At 35.9% G+C, this 23,171-nt stretch overlaps 1 protein-coding gene and 1 long non-coding RNA gene across 2 annotated transcripts; both read right to left on the bottom strand.

The window, feature by feature from the left end:
* Positions 1 to 3,427: 3,427 nt before the first annotated feature.
* LOC135158102 (uncharacterized) lies at positions 3,428 to 11,169 on the bottom strand. Its single transcript, XM_064115387.1, has 4 exons — positions 11,152 to 11,169; positions 10,735 to 10,882; positions 8,961 to 9,094; positions 3,428 to 7,413 (listed from the first exon to the last, which is right to left on the bottom strand). Exons 1-4 carry the CDS (start codon positions 11,167 to 11,169, stop codon positions 7,012 to 7,014), a joined length of 702 nt encoding a protein of 233 aa, XP_063971457.1. The 3' UTR covers positions 3,428 to 7,011.
* A 1,341-nt stretch (positions 11,170 to 12,510) lies between these two features.
* Positions 12,511 to 14,101, bottom strand: LOC135158101 (uncharacterized). The gene is made up of 3 exons (XR_010296888.1): positions 13,957 to 14,101; positions 13,014 to 13,098; positions 12,511 to 12,601 (listed from the first exon to the last, which is right to left on the bottom strand). It is a non-coding gene; the product is annotated as an uncharacterized LOC135158101 (long non-coding RNA).
* Positions 14,102 to 23,171: the final 9,070 nt, after the last annotated feature.

The raw sequence follows: 23,171 nt of genomic DNA, 5'->3' as shown, positions 1-23,171 counted from the left end.
AAGTATGCTCTTTTGAATGAAATACTATTTTGCTATTCAAGTTATTTCCTCTGAAGTACGAGAGAGTATGTATAAAGGCATTGTCTTCGATCAAGTGACCAATCACAGCACAGCTGCGATCCCCACGCAAACACACACAATAATATATTAGTGCCATGTATCTTCAAAGTGCGGCCAACCATACCCTTTCATTCGTGTAGTCTTCAAAATAAGACTCTGTATTTTTTTTTATTCGTAGTGTAAAAAACAAAGTTATTGCCAGTCAGAAGGAGACAAAGTATAAAAGAACTAAAGATGATATATTGAAATATAGATAAAGAGGGGTCGGACAGATTCAATACTTACAAGTTTGGGGTATAAAATCCCACAAAATAATATGGGCGTTCTTGGCAAAGTGCACAGAAGTAAGAAAAAAAAAGTTTAAATTTTTTTGTGAATCAAAGAAGAGGGAATGCAGATCAGTTACAAACAAAAAAATCAATACAAATTTCCAAAAATAAAATAGGCCTATTTGTTCTGTATTACTGGTCTGACCAAAGTAGCCACCTGTTAACATTCTACGTGAGTACATTCTTTTGTTCATGCCACCAAGTCATGAACAATAGATGCCCAGACTCTCTTTCATGAGGAATCTCTAATCCGCGCTCCCTCCTGACCTATTATCTAAAAGAAGAGTAATTTAGCACAGGATGTTCATAGAAATCGGGGCTCACGCGTGTCTTTTGATTTGACTTTTGAATACTTTCAAAGGTTCCGGTATTGATTTCTTATGGGTGACCCAGGTAAAGAGAAAACAATTTGCCCCCCTACAGAAAAATCCTGCATCCGCCCAGGGCCTCCCCAGCTCGTAGCACTATCCATGGTAAAAGAAATAATTTGTTCAGATAACATAGTGTACAATAATATGCGTGGTATAAAGAATTGTAATATTCAACCCGTTATCATCATTATCATTTCCATTTCTACTCTCTAAAGTCGATTTAAAATCCCCTTGATAGTGACGTCAATGATGCAGCAACTAACAGGTCGGTCTAATCGGTTTTGTTAATGTATCCCTTTCTTTCTTTTCCTAAAAACATCTGATATCACTTTATAAACTCCGTTTACTTTTTCTCTGACCAATGGTTTGATTTAGCAAAGGAAAAACATCCACCTTGAAAAAAAATAAATCTTGAGACGAATAAAGCGGTATTATCGGCCGTTTTAATTATTACATTTATTTTTCTGCTTCTTGCTATTTAATTCGAGGAAAATATTGAACGATTCATCTTTTTTTGAGAAGTTTGAATATGATATTGATAAGCATAACAATCATTTTTTTTATGATTTGGGCTATAAAAACACAAACGAATATGAACCGTTATTTACCTGATCTTAAGTTTATGAAGAGAGAGTTTGGCTGCAGAAGGAATGCAATTGGTATGATTACAACAATTATTTTTGAATAATAATCATGATGATGATGATGATAATTCTGATGGCAATAACATTAATAATAATAAAAAGAAGGTGAAGGAGAAGAATAATGATAATAATAACAATAAAAATAATGATAATAATGATTATGATAATAGTAATACTAATAATGATAATAATGATAACAATAATAAATGAATAAATAAATAATGAGTGTGATTATTGCAGTGCGCAGACGAGAGTTGGAAATGACAGCCTTCTTTACTCATATATTTATAACGAGAACATTTTTGTGAGAATGCTAAAAACAAAGTATAAGACCTTTCCCCCGCCCCCTCCCCCACCCCCCCCCCAAAAAAACTCCCAAACCGTGCACATTTGCAGGCAGAAAAAGCCTTGACACAAGAATACTACCATACGGGCCTGCAAAACACCCGATCGATAGCTCATGAATATTCATGTAACAATAGCGAATGGGCGAGTAGTGTTGGGTGAGGAACATCGTACCGCTCTGTCATTGGTCAATTCCGAGGTGAATGCCTTCGCACATTCGCCTTTGCTCTGCCCATAGAAGTATGTGTATTGCTACACACAACCGTTATATCACACGTGTCTATAGGGGAAATCTTGATTCAGATCGCGGCAATATCCGAAATCAACTCTTCAAAATAATGATGCAAAAATACAATTTTACTCAAAAAATGTCTATGTAAACCACTATTTTTTATATGATAAAATGAATTGTGAATTAATTGCCAGTATAACAACTTTAAAAACACAGAATATGGTGTTGATTTTCTGGCTGTAAAATTGGATAAACAAAAAAAAATATTTGGGCACGTATACGTGCCAATGGCACTAGAGGGCTAAGGGCACGCATAGCTGCCAATGGCTCTTAAAGAGTTAAAGGAAATTCCTTTCATTTTTAGAGAAATACTACCACCAGGGAAGTGGAAGATTCTACTTCCCTCCTACCCCCCCCCCTCCTACCAAAATTCTCTCTTGAATGTGTAATACAACCATGGACCTACTAGCATTTGCTCTCGGATGTGTAGAGAGAGGCGGCTGACATTTTTATTGGGGTAGCCCCATTAAATCACGGTTTAATCGGGGAAGCCCTGAAGTTGGATACAAATTTCACTGTTATTCATCCAGAACAACATGGATATTCTTTTCCAGAATTATACCTTCTCTCGTTTATCCTTAACCTTTAACTTGTTGTTTTTCTCTTCCTTTCTCCCTCTCTCACTCACTCTCCTCTTCTTCTCTTTTTTCCGCTACTCTCTCCTTAACCAAGATTATCTAACCTATTTGTTGATTTCGATTACGTTTTAGTATAGATAAACTTTTTCCCAGTGACAGATCCCGCCACCCTTTCAATGATAATGAAATTTGCATACTGATATTAAGGGATTTTTTTTTCTTTTTCGGAGTAATACTACCACTTCTGACTCTTGAATGTGTACAGAAAAGCAGCTGTCATTTTTATTGGGTTATCCCCAATAAATCACGGTTTAATCGGGGAAGCCCTGAAGTTGGATACAAATTTCACTGTTTTTCATCCAGAACAACATGGATATTCTTTTCAAGAATTATACCTACTCTCGTTTATCCTTAACATTTAACTTGTTGTTTCTCTCTTTCTTTCTCCCTCTCTCACTCACTCTCCTCTTCTCTTTTTTTCTGCCACACTCTCCTTAGCTAAGATCATCTAACCTATTTGTTGGTTTCGATTAGGTTTTAGTATAGAGAAACTTTTTGCCAGTGACAGATCCCGCCACCCTTTCAATGATAATGAAATTTGCATATTGATTTTTAGAGAATTTTTTTTTCTTTTTCGGACTAATACTACCACTTCTGACTCTTGAATGTGAACAAATAAGCGGCTGTCGTTTCTATTGGGGTAGCCCCAATAAATCACGGTTTAATCGGGGACGCCCTGAAGTTGGTTACAAATTTCTCTGTTATTCATCCAGAACAACATGGATATTCTTTTCAAGAATTATACACTCTAAAAAAAACCTCTTCATTTTTTAATAGAATCTATTCAGATATGAATAGAAAACCTCTTCCGAGGGACACTTACAAGGTTCTCTTCAAAATGAAGAGGAAAATCTATTCAAATAAATGAATATGTATTCTATTCAAAGTTAAATAGTTTTCCTATTCAAGAATGAATAGAATCCTATTAAAAATGAATAGAATCAGTTTCATCCTCTTGTTAAATTGGAATATACCCTATTCAAAGTTAAATAGTATTCCTATTCAAGAATGAGTAGTCTTTCTATTCAAGAATGAATAGAATCCTGTTCAAAATGAATAGAATCATTGTCATACACACATAAAGAAAACAGGAGAATCATCAGTGTTAGCTTTCACATATAACACATTTTATTGCAACACCAAATTCAGGAATTGATAACATTAACAATATAAAAAACATAACAAATTATAGAAAGGTATATTACATAAGTAAAAACAAAAGAAAGTCACATATTCACTATCAAGACATCTATGAACATTATGTTTATTATGTAGCGTAAGACAATAATTCCTGCACAGTAGTCATGGGATGATAAGTTAAAGTTATTCAATTTTTAAAAGTTTTTTCTGTAAATGATAAAACTTCAAGCATCCCCCCCTCAAGTTCATTTCTTTATTCCAATAGACATCCTGATAGCATACATGTAAGAACATGCAGCTCAGATTTTTAAAATTGAACACCATGTTGACCAATGCCTTTAAGCCATTGTAAAGCTTTCTCATAGTAAGACTTGTTTCCACAAAAATAGGGTTTGCAATTCTCGAGCTAAATCTGGTATACAAAGCATTCACAGCTCTAGGTTAACATCTCCTTTTAAAGGGCAAGTCGACCCCAACAAAAATTTCATTTGAATCAAAAGAAAAAAATTAAACAAGCATAACGCTGAAAATTTCATCAAAATCAGATTTGAAATAAGAAAGTTATGAAATTTTAAAGTTTGCTTAATTTCACAAAACAGTTATATGCACATCCTGATCAGCATGGACCGATGACGTCACCCACTCACTATTTCTTTTGTATTTTATTATATGAAATATAGAATATTTTCAAATTTTGTAGTTTTGTCAATAAGGGAGCTCTTTGTTTAATCGCAGTATGTTGCAGAAGTGGATTCCCCACATGTTCAGGAAGGAGTCAAGCCCTTTTAAAACTTGTAATATAGAAAAAAATTACGATATTTCATATTTCATATAATAAAAATACAAAAGAAATAGCGAGTGGATGACCTCATCAGTTCCCTCATTTGCATACTGACCAGGATGTGCATAAAACTGTTTTGTGAAATTATGCGAAACTTTAAAATGTCATAACTTTCTTATTTTAAATCCAATTTTGATGAAATTTTCAGCGTTATGCTGGTTTGATATTTTTCTTTTTATTCAAATCAACTTTTTGTTGTGGTGGACTTGCCCTTTAAGGACAAAGGAATAGGTTGTATTAAGTTACATGCTTGAGATTAGCTAAAACCAGATTTTGCATTTTTTAAATGTTAAAATGATAAATTTTAATGTTAAAATTTTAACATTTTTTAAATGTTAAAATGTTAACATTTTTTAAATGTTAAAATGTTAACATTTTTTAAATGTTAAAATGTTAAAAGTTTGAGATATTTTTTCTGAGGCGGCGACAAAATCGAACGGTTTCTCTGGTTTGAGTCCTGATGTACTGGCATTCAACAGCTGCATTTTTAAAAGTGTCTTTAAATTTAGAATTTATGGTTTCTCTTTGGTGTGAGCAATGTAAACTTTCAATTGCCATCCTGAGAAATTTGTAATCTACTTCTCATGAAGAACCCATCCAGGGTTGTTTGATTTAAATCATGTCGATTTAAATCATGATTTAAATCACAATTTAAATCACGTGAGTTTTTTCAAAAAAATCACTGATTTGGCCTGAATATGAATATCAATGTCATTTTTAGGTTTTCAGATAATTTGCTTTAAGATGCATATCTCATTTTTCTAAAAAAAAAGAGGTGATATTTTGAGACAGCGCATAAAACATGCTAAATTTTTGTTTTGGTTGCCCTACCTCCTTAAAAATACAACTTGAATGACTTACCCACTTGACTTCACAAGTAGGGGTTTGGGTGCAAGAACATTATTGCACAAGAAAATTGTTGACTTTTGTGATTGATTTTCACCCTTAATTCACTGAACTTGACCAATCTGAAAAAAAAAATGAATCTGTATCTATACATCTGTACAACAATTTCAAGCAATATTGTGAGATTTTTAGAAAAAAAATTGTTCTTTTGAACTTGCCAGTTATGAGAATGGTCCAATACTCGCTTCTTTAATACTTCCAGCCCAATTTTCAAATGAAAACAAGTTTTGTCTACTTATGCTGGTAAACAAAACTTGTTACTTTTGGTTGCACTCCTTCTTTAAATGTTGGCATTTGCACAATATGCTTGCCTCCACATTTCTCTCTGTTATTTCATGTTATTTACCTATTTATGATGAATACTTCTAAAGCTACAAAAACCCTAACACATATATACAACCCAGTAGGCTACGCACTTTAACCTCTTTACCTCGTTTCTATATATAGGCTGTTACTACTGGCACTGAGGTACCGCTGTCTTTTCCCTGCCCAGTAAAAAATCCCAAACATGTTGGCACTGACAAGCATCCATTAGTTTTTAAAAGATAAATCACATAAATGTGCTGCGAAAAGATATGCCTTCCTACACTTTTTATAATCTTATATACGAGTAGATATTCATACGTAGTGATATTTAACATAATACGAAGTTTGAACTTCAACACTAGTTAATAAGTTTTACGCTAATCTTCTGCAGACAGATGTGCTGTGATACCTGTCTACAACTGGTATGACATCATACAAAAAACAATATGTACATCTTTTCAATTTTCTCTTACCCAAGGGGCCAGGTGGAGCAACATTGTAATGTTTTCATGATGTAATCTTTTATGATGTTATACCAGATGAGGTTGCCGTTTTTAGACAGGTATCACTGCGCTACTATGTTGGACTAGTGAAAATGTTCCAGGTGAGCGTACTTATGTAGTACTTGTTGAAGTTTAAACTTTCATCAGGCTTTTTCATTTGAGGCGTACAAGTTCGATAGCACACCTAAAATAGTCTTGAGGTGTGCGATTTTCAGCACACCTAAATTTGGTAAAATTATACACAGTTAGATACAAAATGCACACCTACAGCATACCTGAATATATTGAGAAGTGGTGTTTGTAGCACAACATTCATTTCTTAAAAGAAAAAGCCTACTTTCATATCATTCTTCTACTTTGTTTTCTACAAGACGCGTTACTGCTGGCACTGAGGTACATCTGCCTTTCCCCTGCCACAGTGTGTATACATTCGTTTGCAATTAAGAAATCCCAAACATTGTGGCACTGAAATTAAAATTAGACAAATCAATGCACTCCTACTTTGATGTTGGTTGTAATTGCTGTCTGGTTAAGAAAGTATCAACAAATCACTAACTGTGAGTGCATGGATTTGTCTTCACAAATGATGCAAGTTATTTACCTATCAAAGATTACCACTTCTTAAAGCTACAAAAATCAGAACACTATAGGTACATCCATTAGGCTTAAATACACAAATTCACCTAAATGTGTTGTACAAACATGCCTCCCTAAATATTCTTTTACCTTGTTTTCTAGATAGGTTTTGAGAAGTGTTACTGCTGGAACTGAGGTACCTCTACCTTTCACCTGCCCAAGTTTGTAAACATTCTTCTGCAGAAAGTCCCAAACATGTTGACATTGCCAAGCATAATCCATATCAAGGATATACACTAGTTTCATGCATATATCAATTCCTTTCAGGAGACTTGTACATGGGATGGTGCTATTTTCCACAACAACAGACACTTGTTCTGGTTTGTCAATTTCACCTAGAATTAACACAAACGGTTGTGTTTGAGTCTTCTGGTCCAAGAAGCCTGGTATGTTTGTACCAATCTGCATATGAAATACAAATAAAATTGGTGACAAGTGATATAGCAGACCCATCCACAAATGAAGGAGGGAATATTGAGTGCATCATTTCAATCTTAGTAAAACAGGCAAATGTAGTGAGGGTTGTGAAGCGGAGGGCTATACTGAATGCCAGACTAAGTTCTGATAAATGCAGGGAAATACAGCCAGCAGCTATACATGCCAATATTCGTTGAACTCAATTCTCAAACATATTTTCCTCCAGAACAGTTTTCAAAGAAATCTAAAAAAAAATTAATTTCTCAGGTTTTATAGTAATCTTTACGGAACAGTACTATCATTTGTAATGTACGTCCATCCATTATGACAGGCGCGGATACGGGGGGGGGGGGGGGGGGGAGCCGAGCGGGGAAAAAAAAGGGAGTGATAACCTTCTTCTTTTTTTTTGCTTGTAAGATTTCAAAAAGGAGTGATAAAGACTTTTTTTTTGCTTGTCAGATTTCAAAAAGGAGTGATAAGCTTTTTCTTTCTTTTTTTTTTTTTGCTTGTCAGGTTTCAAATTATTGTCAGAAAATTTTCCCAGTTTGAACCCCCCCCCCACAGAAATCCTGGATCCGCGCTTGCGTTATGAGACGATATATGACAGGCAAAACAATCAATTCTATCTTTTATTCTCATTCTCAGTCACAAATTTGAGTAATTTTCAAACCAAAGATGATGTCAACACCCCCCCCCCCGAAAAAAAAAAAAAAATTTATTGAAAAATGTACACCCCTATTCAAACATACAATATTCCAAACCAAGTAGAGCAGTTCGCGTTTAGTTACAATGTGTAGCTTCACTGTGTTGACCGCTAAATGCTAAATGCACTGTCATATAATGTCTCATAATGGATAGCTTCATATTCCTATTAGGATTACAAACGCACTCATTTACTAGGAATAATAATTAAGGCTGATTTACAGAGCAAAAACTTTTCAAACATTGACAGGTTGACACCAGCCTTAAAACTGATTATTTTTTCTGTGAAGATTCAAAATAAACACGTCTGTTTGCAGATTTTTTTGACGGATCCACGTTTTCAAATGTCAAATTTTGGGGGTTAAAAAAGACGAAAATTCACCCACACACACACACACACACACAATGCGTCTCAGACGTGTAAATACCCTTGCTGCCACAATTGCTTAGTTTTTGTGTGTCATATAGCTGATTTAACTGACTCAAACTTATAGAGCACTATAGCGGGCTTGTCAAATTATTTAAATTTTACTATAAAAAATTCCATCCAGAAAGGAGTTTACTGCAGTTTCTTTCACAAAATGTCATATTTTTGTCTAGGCTTTCATGGAGTCATAGGAGTGCCCCAGATATACTGTAGGAGAGCAATTTCTACTTTTTGCCCAGGTGCTACAACCCTTTGCAATGAGCCACTGTGTGTTTTATGTAATATCACTAAAATAATCTCAGTCCTGTCCTTTTAATAGCAGGCTCTGGGTATTTGTTAAATTTCTGCTTGATCTGTCTGAAACAGTGTGTGCCAAATAGTAAGAATAAAATTTGTTCCTCACCTCTTTGCGCTGCACGAATGCCTTGCGGGCTTCATCCATCGTTGAAGAACCACTTCTCCCTTTTGCCCCTTTCTTCTTTCCCGGTGGAAACAGCATAGGCAACACCTGCAGAGATAAGTTTACCTCCTGTTCATCTGAAACATAGGAGACAAGATACAACTACATTTGTAAGTTTCTAAATTATAGTTCATCCAAATGTTTATTTTCTCTCAAACTCACATCAAAGTCACATCTGTACACGAACAATTTATGCCGCAGCATAGCAACAGTAAATTGCTCATCAACCAGTTATGGGAGCGTGTTGTGAATCAAACAAGTGCATATGAAAGCGCGTACAGACGCCGCAAACGTGACATTAGCAACGGCAAAAACACCTGCAGAGAAGTAAACTCCAGGACAGACTAAGATTAATTTGTGCTCATTTTATCACATCTAACCTGAGATTAAAGTTAAGTACAGATGTGCAGCCCGAAGACCCAAAATTTCCAACAACCACCCTTTGATGAGTAAACCTGAGAAGATACAAATTTGCAACCCATGTGTTAACCATTTACTTTTGTTGCTTTTGGAAGGGGCCTTTTTAAAACTAATCAGTGTTTTTTAATACCAAGTAAATTGGAATGCAAATAAGTACTTTTTGACAATATATCGGTAAACCAAAGTGAAATTCCTCAAAAATTAATATGTACACCGATTTTTTAAAAAAAGGGGCCATAGGTAAACAAGAGAGGCCAAAAAGGACCCTATTCGGGCCACACATCCCCGTACCCACCCTTTCACTAAGACCCCCTTCCCAGCTTCAAACACGGGCTTTGTCCTCCATTCATATCACACAATTTCAAATTGGAGATAAAGAGGTGGTTATCAAATACGACTCAACACCAGTGAATGAGACTATAATATCATTGGTTATATTATAGTCTTAGGTGGGTGAGAATGATGTTGGCAGAGGTCAAATTAGAGTTATCTTGAAATAGCAAATTTTTACAAAAATTTTCATCCTTCAATACTAAAATCACTGTACATGTCAGTAGCATAAATTTAAGATCCCAATATTGGCGTAGAGATGATAAAAATCGATCTGCATGTCAAATTTTGATGAAAATGACTTTAAATTTTTTTTCTTTGTTGCTAATTAATTCAGATTTTGTACTGACAAACTTTTGCATTTCAATTTGCAAATATTATGTCCTACATGTACAATGAACTTACTGAACCTTGCAACTTACATGAACATGATCTGCAATCTTGTATTGAAAGCAATTAATGTATTTATGCTCTCCTGAACATTTCACTTTTTTTGTTGAGATATAAGGCTTTTATCATCTCAGCAATGATATGATGAAGGTAGCAAGTTTTCGTACGACAAAATAAATGAATTAATAATAATATTCATATTTACAAGAAACAAATACTTTTCCAGACATATTTGTAGTTTATTACTATTACTGCAAATCGTACAAAATGTTGATATAGTTCACATCGCTCTAATTAATTAACATTAACATTAACCCCACTTACTGAAATGGGACAATTATAGTCTGGTTTATCAGGTTTTCACCAAGCTATTATAATACATACATGTAGAATGGATTTCAAATTGCATATTCACTACTATAGGCAGGGCCTTAGTTAGAATTTTGGAGTTGCCCCTCATTTTTGAAAGAGTGCCTGTCCAAAATGGGCTGAATTTGTATAAAATGTTCATTATTTGCCCGTCAAAAAGGGAAGTTTGAAAGAAGAGTGAAGCTGTTAGACATAAGCACCATTTTACCTGTTTCAACAGCACCTTTGAAGTTAAGGTATAGCCTCCAATCCACCTGCTTTTCAGCATAGTTCAGGACATGTCTGCAAAATTTCGGCCATGTGAGGAATAACTTATCTGCTGATTGTGGGAAAAAAATTCGGAAATCCTGTTCAACCTGTATAAAGACAAAGTTAAAATCGAATAGTTTTATGTTTTGTCATTAGTATAAAGAAAACCTGTTTTGTACATTCTATTTGCTCTATTAAAGTGGAAACTACAAGAATTACATATACATGAAATTGAATAATTTACTAAGCTGACTGGTCAAAAAATGGCTCTGCAAAAAAATTGAACGCAGGGAGCTAAAAAGTGTATAAGTTGTGAACTGTGAGAGCTGTGATATTTTGCCACCCTATGTAGACACCCCTATTTTTTTCACATCACATTACAGAACTGTGCCATCGTCTTAGAAATGCAAGCTGGCCTGAAGGAAAAACCTGAAAATGTGAATGAATCTGGGCTTTTAAAAGCCTTCAAAACGGGCTGAAATTAGATAAAAGTGCAAGATCAAGCTGGCAATTATAAATTAAAAAAGCAGGAATTACTGCAAAAGCAGGAAGACTTTACTAGTCAGTACCATTGAAAACTTACCATTCCTTCTGTGTCAATTAAACGTGGAAATAACAGTAAAAGCTCTTGCACAGGTTTGTCCTTATTGTCTCTAATGTAGCCTGCCCTCGCCTTACAGGTATCCCTCATCCATGATCGAACTTGTTGCCTTGGCTCTTTGTGGTCCTGAAGCCACTTTATTTTTGCATCTACTTCCTCATCTCTATCTAAATATGCAAATAAATTCAGGGAGTTAATGCATTATGCCTTTTTAGTTTATTTATAAGTCATGACAGTCACAAGCAAATGTTCTATTTCACCTGATGACAGTAAAAAATTAACACAGGAAATGAAACATGTGGGCAGGCTGTGACAATTAGGTTGCCTGATTGCCCTGGGCAATCATTTTTTGGTTTGGGCAACAATGATTAATATCAAATCGTAAGTTAGCTTGCATCAATGTTATCACTTAAGTTACACACATCCAAAAATTATACATGTCTTGAATAGTTACAAACCATAAACATATTCTGACTTTTAACTTTGCACAGACCGTTTTGTTATGCGGCTTGTTAGCAAGGTCAAGCAGTTTTAAGGCCAAGCTTGCCTGACCAGGCAATCAAGTGAAGAAAAAAAATCGTCGCAGCCTGCATGATGCACGCTCAATCCCAGGCTCATACACTGTAATGTGCATGGTGCTGAATAGATGAAGCATGTGAAGCCTTAAAGCACTAGGAGTTTATTTGTTAAGATGTCAAGAATTAACCACTTCCCTGAATATTTCTTGACTGATTTCACTATTTTGTACAAACAAAAAGGGTACAGAAAAAAAAAGGAAGGAACTTGTGGCGCAGATCTCCAAAATATCATTCAGATCGATACGAAAAATTGCCTCATTTTCGTTACAGCGCAACTAATTTGTATATTCAGATGTCGCTTGAATGTGTCAGCATGATTGCTTAAACCCACTTTTTAAAAGCCACTATACACATGCATGGGTATTATTTGAGACTAATTCTGTGTATGCTTCCCTGGCAGACACAAATACCCCTATTAGATCTCCATGACCAATTAACTAAGGTTATGTAATTTTCAGTTGTTATATTTCTTCCTTACCTGACGACAGATCCAGGTCTTCTGTATTAGGCAAGTTTGCTTGCACTTTCTTGTTGCTTTCTTTTGGCGTTCCGGCAGGATCACGATATCTGACGTTCCTTAGCCGCATTTCAATGTAACCTGATGAATCTTTTGTTTTGTTTTGGCTTGCTGGAGTGAACCAGGTCAACTTTAATGTAAAAGAAACAAAACTATTGAATTTTAGAAGTAGAGATCACTGTACATAAGAATTTGTATTACCCTTTGGGGTAACTGTACGGTCAATCAGATTTACCTTAATAAAGGCTCGCCCAATCTGAGACAATAACCTTTCAATTATTTAAGCATTTAGACTTTCAGTTGTATCAAGTTTCATCCACTTTTGTCTGGTTGAGTAAATAATAACCTGCTGCAGATAACGAGTTCAGGGGGTCATTTAGCATTAGCTGATATTAAGTATAAACAATGGTTATCTTGGTCATCATGAGCCTAAAGTCAATGATGAACATGGCTTGTAAATGGGTGATCCTATCTTTATAATAACAACAATGTTACACACAATTTATCTAGCCATAAACTAATATAATGAACTCAAAACTTACGTAAGCATCATGATCATCATTGTCCAACGCAGGAAACTGGGTAACAATGCATTTTGCCATTGCCAATTTTTGCTCTGTTTTAGGCCTTTAGAAAAATGAAAATTGAATGTTTAAGAATATTGTTTTAAAAGGCTATATATATTAGAGATTAAATGCAATATTTTGCAGGGAATAAATTTCCTAGTATCGCATCGCAATTTGCTTTGCTTTTTTGCAGGGCTGCTACACAAAATTTACTTTGTGTCACAATTTTTTTTTCCATGGGATTGTACATAATTTGTTTAAAATATTTTCCCATCTCCAAAAATTTCTAATCAAATCTGGGAAGTAAAATTATTCCCTGCTTTGAATTGTAGTCTGATGAACTTCTGCATCATTGGTGATCTGCTTTGAGAATATCCTTTATATAGCAAAATTTTGATCCACCCATTTTCTGATTTTAGTAATTCCAAACTCCCATCCTTTAATAAAGCAGACAAACAGTGCAAGGTGTATGTATCACACCAAACTATTTCTAAGCACCTGCATAATACACATGTAATGTCAGCTCATTGCATGTATTTATTATGTAAATGTGATAAACAATTCAAAAGCTGTGTTTAAATATCAACACACAAGTTTCAATTATGCCATGAAAATGTAAAAAAAATTAAATTTATGTGAAATTTGTTAGATAAGATTACATGTATATAATTTTTATACCAAGTGTCTGGTTATTTCTGGTATGCAATGCACCAGTTAAGTTGATAATTAACTTTTGTGTCATCTACAAGAGAAAGGGATTGCTTTTGAAATGGTATGTATGTGTCTGTGGTCAAACTTTTAATCCTTGACATCTATTTGATCACTGGAGTCAATTGGTAAGGCAAATAAACTACCACATAGTATAGCACACCTAAATACGCTAGCATTTCCTTTTTCTGCTCACAGGATTTTAGCTTACCACTTTGTATATGTCTCTATCAGGTGTGAGACCAATGTGTTCACTATCAATTTTCGTGAATTGTAGCTGATGCACCCTTCCTCCATCTCCTTTATAAGCTCCTCCCCCTCTCTCCGTTTGGACAAGATGGCTCGTATGTCCTGCAGATCAGAAGTGATTACAAAGGAAGGTCATAAGTGGATGCTTTAAGTGATCCATGTATGTGCCCGGGCCTTCACATCTAGAATATGAGAGAGATACTATAGGAACAGGAACAAACAAGGAGCCTAGCTATTCCTTTTTTTCTTCTTCATTTTGCGCCAACAATCGTTAAATTTGGTACCATCATCCAAATCGATAGTTTCTGGGATTGTTTTCTTACCTTTTTTTTTAAATATTAATTTCATATTTTTCTAAAAAACAGCCAATATGTGTCAAATAACTGCTTTACAAATCATGGGTTTTTTTGGTTAAAAAAAAGATTTTTTTGCCTTTACTGACAAATATTTTGAAAAATAGGAATTTAATTAAAAAAAAAAAAAAACATCCCCAAGAACTATCGATTTAGATGATGTTTACCCATTTTTTACCCAAAAGTATTTTTTCTAGGCTTGTTAAAAAATTTGGAAAAATAACTTGCTGTTTTTGGTGAGCTTCTGAAAAGCAAGTTCTTAATCTAAAATCTGATGCTATAATTAGATTTCTTGTGAAATTTCCTTTTAAAAAGTGTCTACATTTATTCAGCATACATTATCAGTTTTCAAGTTACAATGAAAACAATTTTACAGAAGTCGCAAGGCTCTGACCTCCCTTAATGTTGATTAAAAACTTACATGAGCCATCTTGATTTTTTTAGCCTCGGGTGGTTTGATGATAGATGTTGATGAACTGCTTGGGATAGACACTGACGAGTTGCTGGTGTTTGGGATATCTTCTGGTGGTTTGATGATAGATGTTGATGATAAACTGCTTCGGATAGACGTTGAGGAGTTGCTGGTGCTTGGGATATCTTCTGGTGGTTTGATGATAGATGTTGATGAACCACTTGGGATAGACAGTGAGGAGTTGCTAGTACTTGGGATATCTTCAGAGAACGTGCAATCTTCAGAGATCACTGATGGTCCCTGAAGTAGTGAAGTGCAGAACAGATGGTTATTAATACAGAAAATCATTAAATTTGTTTTCACAATTCCCAAAACAGAGTGCTCAATGGATTCCCAGAGATAATTTATTCAAAATTCCAAAAGTTCCAATCAGCACTTCATCACTATACTACTTATAGTTTCATACAAGAGTTGTACTAAGATCAGGTAGAATCACTAAATCTTTACAAAACTCCCTAGCTGGTTTACAAGCTCTTTCAGGAGTTCCTGAGCTATTGAGCTACTCAAACATGAAGGTCTATGTACTCCTTTGTTTGTTTTTTGTTTTTTTGGTCTGTTTGTTTTTATGTCAAAGCATCTATCGACTTTTTTTTTAACCGGGAGTTTCTATTACATGTAACTTGAAAACTTATATATTAACATCCAAGTTTTTAGACCCAAAATTTGGATCCTGCATGTCCATCAAAGTGTCAAGTTACATTGCTATGAACAGCAAGCAGTCATAATGGAAGTGAGTTGGTGAGTTGAAATTGTAACGAATTAATCAGATTTCTTCACATGCACAATGTATATGCAGGTCAGAAACTCTACATGCACACAAAAAATGTTATCTACACTGTGCATGTATGCTGTGCAACCTCTACATGTGCATTGTATATCGAGCTCTGGCTCAAAATTAATGGTTTGTGACCTGCAGTAGATTGAAAATCCTGTTTTAGTAACTTAGCAAAATAAATCAATATTTTTTGCGATTTAATTACTCACCTACAACATACATCTTGTGCTTATGTAATACAAGTCATCATCGTCATCATAGGATTTAGTAGCATGCAGGGGATTAGAGTCAATCAAATTCTCAACTTGAACCACAGTTATTTCCTTTGGCTCTTTAGGTTGCACCGCATAAGCATGGAAGTGTCTTTTAAATCCATATGTATGCCACAAATGGCACACAAGAAAAACTGTTGTACCAACTGCAAGCACTGTTCTCACATTTCCAAATTGGGCATCTCCAGTGTCATTTTTGCTAACTGCCACCATCATATTTTCACGATACTCAGTACCATAAACCTTGCACCACTGTGCAACATATATATCATCATATAAAGGTATGCTACATGTCTGAGATATAATTTCAGCACCTTCCAATGATGCTAACATCACAGATAAACCAGGACCTGTTTCAACAGATTTCTGTGTCATTGTCTGATTGCTTAATATGTTATAGCAAAGCTGCATTTGGTTTCTGTAGGCTAGAGTTTTGGCAATATTTCTGAAATTGCACACTATGTGTGCCAAACGTTTAGAAAAGTTGTGCTTTCCTTCGAAACGCATCACCCAATAAATAATGAGAGGTCCAAGCAGCTGCATTGCTGAAGGGTAGTGGCTCATGAAGTGGTGTTTCGGCTTCAGATCACGATCAGGAAAGAGTTGCAAAAAGAGCATGTGGTGGTCTCTAATTAATTGTGCCAAGAACAAGGTATGTCCCTTGCTTATCTTAGATGAAAAAATGATAACCATACATTGTTTCAAAGCTACGATAAGTTCCCAGTGCTCATCATCTTCTTGAATAAGATCTGCAAGCATAACTCCAATATGACGGACAAGGCACCACATTTGTGCTGCATGCTGTCCTGCAGCACCATCAGGAAAACGAAGCTGACTGCTAGTGAAGGGGCAGGGTTTGTTACTTGCATCAGGCAGGCCGTAATTGAAACTCGTAATCCTGGCATTTAATGTTTCTAATGTAAAAGCTTGTTTTCTGATAATTTCATGCAGCACCAATTCCACCTCCAAGGGGCACACTCCCTCTAGCATGTCATGCATGATGTCAGGTGCTCTGTTGTCTAGAGTATGAAAGTGTGTCAATTCATTCAAGATACATGGTGATTTTGTACCAGTCTCTTGTAAGCTATTCCTATTAAGGTCCAGTTGATAATTCTCAGGTGTCCGCATTACTTCTTTTCTTTCAAGTAAAGCATGCTTTATGTCAGCACGTGGCATTCGGCAAGTTCTGCATGGAAAGTTTGCTGTGAAGCCCTCGCTGAAACCAAACAATGAGTGAATCCCTAGATTGTCTCCTACTACTTGTGCTATCCCAACCTTTACAACTCCATCAAGAGTGTCGGTAAGAATGGCTATACCATCTGACTCAAGCACCTTCAGATCTTTCACCAATTGTGACAAAATCACAGGATATCCATAAAGTTTTGCGTCACTTGAATTGAACAGCATCAACAAATATATGTTTCCTAAAGTTGACCGGTATTGAGGTGGTACACTAGCAATTTTGAAATACACTCCTGTCAGTTTGTGAGTCCCAGACTTAGGACTAAGAGGGTTGGTAAACTCGAAGTCATCTACATACAGAATTAGTTTGATTGTACGAGTGCTAGATAAAAACCTACTTTGCCTGCAGAAACAACCATCTTGAAAATCATGCATCATACCATCTGTGCTTGGTACATAGCTTACAGCTAGTTTCATAAGATCTGTTTTTTCAAGCAATAAGGTTATTAGCTTTTTAATTGGAATGTACTGGCATGTGATAGTCTTCATAACCTGCTGCACATTGCCTGTTAAACGGTTATTACATGGATAATATGCAATACCTATTGTAGTTTGTTCAGACTGAATAAAAGCTGCACTGTTCTTGAAGAATTTCTTCTGCTTGTATTGACTTTCCATGTTATCAAACGGGTGGGAAACCATATCTATATCCAATAGGAGACTTTGAAATTCATCATTTTCTTCAAGTCCAGTTTCTGCACCGAATTTTTGCACCTTATATTTTATATACATACACGTGTTTTCAACTAAAGAAGCTGACTTTTCTACAACTTCATTAACTGTGGTATGGACAATGCTACTGTTTGCCAGCAGACCCGCGACCAGCATGACAGCCCGTTCCTTAATTTCATCCTCACCAAAATAATCCCACATCTCAGCATCCCCTTCTGTTGGGTCAATGTCAACATCAATGTTTTCAGCAAAATCATTGCCTGCGTCAACATCTGCAGCATTATCAAAATTACCATGTGGACGTGGTGGGACATGGCCATGTGGTTCTCTAGTACAAGCATGACTCATTAAGTGGCGCTTGAACTGTTCCGTTCTGCCTGAGAATGTTCGTTGGCACCCTTCCTGCATACATACTATACTTTCTGTAAAAATACGGCCCTTAATAACACCATGTCGATTCTGCAAATGCCATAAAATTGCTTTACTGCCACCGTCTATAAGTTCACCACACTTGGGACAAGTACAAATATATTCCATTAGAATAGTGTTTCCGATATACTCCTTAAAGTACCTTCAATTCCTTTATCCTTTGGAGCAGCTTTGATCTTGGACCAAGTGGCTTTATCAAATCCGCTTTCACAGCTTGATCATCAAGGAGAAGGAGGGTTTCTTGGTCAATCTCTTGTTCTGTTAAAAATAAAACCATATGACCATATTCCGTGTTATTCATGATCCAGATTACAGGCATTGTGGGCATGTGTGTTTTTACCAGGTTTTCATGAGGGGTGTAATTAGAAAAAAAAATTAGTGGTTCTTGAGTCGAAGTTCTCGCTTCGATCTCTTGGAGAAGTAGTTGGGGAATCTTCATAATACATAAAATGTAGCTGAATTTGGTAGAATTTAATTGGTATCAAATTCAAGAAACACTTTTGAAGTTTGAAACATAATATTTGCTGATGACCTACACAAATCTTGGAAAATTAGGAAGATTCAAAGTTCTTCACATGGCTTTCTAGTGCGCATGTAAGCAAAATCTTTCTGCAATATTAGCGTAAGTGATAATGGCGCAAAAAACCTGAGGCACACTGTGTTTATCGCACACATAATGCATTGCATCTTCCCTTTTGTGTTCTAAGCATGCAAGGACCCAAATTCCCCCAAATGCCCCCAAATGCCCTTTAATATTTGACCAACTGAAAATCATATGACACCCCTCCCCCATAAGTTTCTCCTTGCCCCTTCCCCTGTAAATAATGCACGCTCTTTACCGGCCAAAATTTTCCTCTGTGTAATTTGATGGGAAACATATCGAGTCTAATCGGATACTCTAATAGTCGCTACAGATAAACCATTTGCAATAGAAAGCTCAAACTTCTTGAGGATGTCAAACTTAGTATTATCTTTATTATGGTATCCTTTGATAAGCAAAAAATTCAAAGATTTTTTGAAAGAATGAAAAGCACCCTCATGCTAAATTTTAACCTATGATGGCGCATTTCACAAAAACGCAATGTCTGATTTTTACAGAACTTTCAAAATTTTGTATTTTGACTTCATTTGCATCTAATTTGACACCAAAGGTACAGAAATATTCACTGAAAATGAGTGAAATTAAGTAACTTTTTGCTCCTTCCCACAATTTCAATAGCTATGAGCTGACATAAGAGGGCATGGCGCACCTTTTTGGTAAACACATAGTCCAAAATTTTGCCATATTATATTGAGATAAGTCATTTCCCACAAAAAAAAACACTGTTGCAAAAATTAAATTACCAAAAAAGTGTTTTTGACCCCTGTATAAAGCCCAATCCTACTTTTAATTCAAAACTATTTTGTACACATTTGTCATAGGTTCAACAACAAACATAAGGCTGGACAAAATTGTTCTGGTTACATACTGCCCAGAAAGTTGGGTAAGTCTGTCGGGAAAACATTTTATTTTGAACAACAATTTAAAGTTGATCGCTGATTGTAAATATTCCAAGTAAAAATTAGTGCAAAATTTGGAAGCTTGACATCACACACCTTCAAGCTGGCAGTTTATAATCACTCGCGTCGCGTGCGGGTTCGTAATCACTCGCGTTTTGAATTTTTGGCGATTTTTTTAATTTCGGTGCGATTTTTTTTAACGGTGTCTTCAATGGGACAGACATGCAGGGAAAATAAAATAAAATTGAAATTCGAGTTTCGTTTTAAGCCGGCAATTAAGTGCCTTAAAATAAAATGTACTCGACTACTGTTTTAACATAACAAACAAGCAAATCAGCCATGTGGCTCAACTAACTTAGAATAGATCCGGACTTCTACTGTGTCTTATACGAGGACTCCGAGTCGGAACTTGCCATATCTGCCACATCGATAGTACATCGTATCATTCCCATATGCGGACATGCCTGCATGCAATGGCCCCAAGGCGGTCGGACACGACGTGCATCGGTAGCATGGAGCAAGCTATAACGTGAGTCGAGCTGAGTTAGATCCCACGTTATATATGAGGCGCCGATTGTACCAATATTATATAGAACAATTATTTGTTATATAATCATTATTCATTAAAGAGGGTGGATAGTTTTGGTAATTCCTCGAAATTGGCCTGTCACCATTCTAATTAATTTGTATATTATATGAATGTGTATGTCCTAAAACAGTCGTGATGTGGATGATATGAAATGAAAAGGTGTTTTTCATGATAAATTATGCTCTTATATGTGTGAATTTTACCTTCTCGGATATCCCGACAAAGTAATTTCAAAATTGTAACATACCCCCTCTATCACCCAAATCCAGTTATCCACCCCTCTGCAGACACACCACCACCGCTGCCGTGAGTGTGCTACGCAAGAACGATAATGTAGTCCGCTACATTGCCTTGTCACTCGGTGAACGGCAGAGCAGAAAAAGCCTTGATCGCGTATCGACATTAGGATCATCGATCAGTACGTTCCTCACATGCACAACACACAACACCATTCTGTTTTCCTACCTTCCTTGCTCTTGCCTTGGCTGGCGGGGGCTGGGGCTTGCGAGTACATCCCCTATTGTCTAAGTCTAACTTCCAATATAACACGGGAACAATTTAGAAAAGTGATTTCAGAATGAACACTACGTACAGCACAGAGTTGGGAAAAAAACATTCTTTTTCGGTCATATTCTCCGACTTCCCGCGTTTTAGTCTCGGCTCATATGTTGTTTCAGATTGATGAAAAAAGTTTTATTATAATTCTGATGAATCAAGAGAAAAAAGGGCAGTGAAACCAACAGAAAGAAACCCTTACCTACAAAGGAAATTCCAAGATTATACATCCTGTTTATGTTTTGGATATGCACTGTACTCTCACTAAAATGTTATGTAAACCGTCTTTGGGTAAATTGTGTCTGAATTCATAGACTAGTACAGTACATTATCCACGTTGGTTGCACTGTCCTTTCTATGTATGCAGTAGGCCTGGCGGAATTGTATTTACTTGTGTGTGTGTGTGAGGCCGGAGTGTGTGTAAGCATAGAGCTATATGGTGTAAGGTCAACAGCACTGTATGAAACCATGAACTGTATAGGCCTACTATATCGATATACTCGTGTGTGTAGGCATACTAGTAAAAGGCCATGAAGAGTTCAGTCCACTGGTCATGTACAGGGAGATGTAATTACAACCCATTGCTCCTGACCAGTGGTTCATAATACATTGGTCACATTTGTCATACGGCGGCCGTACGGCGAGTCGATCGAAAACAGTCGTTTTATTCATTTTTATTCAAACCATCTATATACATGTATATGTAGCTGGTACAAAAAAATGTTAAAACTCGCCGTACGGCCGCCGTAGAACAAATGTGACCAAGGTATAAATGAGTACGTGTCCTGAGATAATTCAATCGAGCTCTAACTATACCATGCATGGACCTATAACTAGCATGTCAGTGTCAAGTTGCGGAAAACTGGCAATCCTATGGAATTAGTAATGAACTTCATTTTTTTGTAATTAATTATTGGATAAAGTTCTGTACATAATTCAGTTCGATCGTATACTTTTCGATAATTGGATGAAGACCATTTCGGGGTAATAACCACTATATCACTAATAAATAGACCTACCAAAAAATAACAATGTACAATATATAGAAGTCATGTCGGATGTAACGTCGATACTAAGGCCGCGATCATCATTTTCGCCCATATTTCAAATACCTTTCTCTTTCGAAAACTGGCAATGGGGAAACACTGACGCCATAATTTGTTTTGTGGGACGCCAAAGTGTTACTGTCATGCAGAGCTGTCTCACTAAGTCTCAGGTCTCTATTATTTAGTGATCGATGTGCAGGATTTTTCCTTCTCTATTTTAGACTGAAATAAATTTATGATTTTTAGGTGGTCTGTCAACGACAGATCACCTATTGATTTCGCCAGAATTTTCTTTCTTTATTTATTTCTTTATTTTTATTTCTTCCGTACACTTTTTTGTACACGCGTTCACTCGAAATCGACATGGTCAATTTCCTTCAAATTTCTGTCAGTCATCAAGCCCTATGATTTCAAGTAAAATCAACTTTTTCAAGGTCATCAGGTCATGGTGACGTCATCCAGGCGCCATTTTGTAAAATCACATTGTCGATCATATCTCCATTATCAATTATCAAAAATCAATCAAAATAACATCACATCAACTTCAGGTCAAGGGTCAACAGGTCATGTCATCAAAGGTCACCTGGAGGTCACGACGCGCGCGTACGCGCTCGTCAAATTTTTAAAATGCTCAAAATCACTTTTTGACCAAAGTAAAGTACGTTTCAGGTCATTTTAAGCATTTCAAAAATTTGCGCACCCACAGGTATGCGCGCGCGTTTCTGCGCGTAACGCCTTCAACGCAACGCAGAAACGCCGTTTTTTTTATATCATTGCATTGATAATATAATTCTTTGCAATTTGATACCTTGATCAACCTTCTATGATCATTAATAACGAAATAAACACCCGTTAAAGTTTGCAGCACGTGTGCGCGCGAGCTCTTACTATAGGCCATATATGGGCAAAAACATGCCTATTAAAAATTCACTGTAGTTCTTTAAATAGTCCGTTGACCCCCAATTTTTTTTCATATATCGATAGAGTATGAGTGGTAGATTTGATTTCATGTCACCATTGTCCCTCAATTCGATCATGACATCATCAAAATGGCGTCGGAAGTTATAATATCTATTTTCCTTGTTATGACGTCATAACAATTATGCAAATTAGGCTCTAACTCCGTGAATATTTGTCAATTTTCGCCCATTTTCGATATGTTGTAGCTTAAGTCTTACTCTTTCTGAATTATTGCCTTTAATTTCCATTTTAATAAACGGATCATCCTCAAAAATTGCAAATAATAAAGACATGTCATTTTTCCTCATTTTG

Source organism: Lytechinus pictus, unplaced genomic scaffold, assembly GCF_037042905.1.
Source record: "Lytechinus pictus isolate F3 Inbred unplaced genomic scaffold, Lp3.0 scaffold_31, whole genome shotgun sequence".
NCBI lineage: Eukaryota > Metazoa > Echinodermata > Echinoidea > Temnopleuroida > Toxopneustidae > Lytechinus > Lytechinus pictus.
This window is presented reverse-complemented; position numbering and strand designations above follow the sequence as displayed.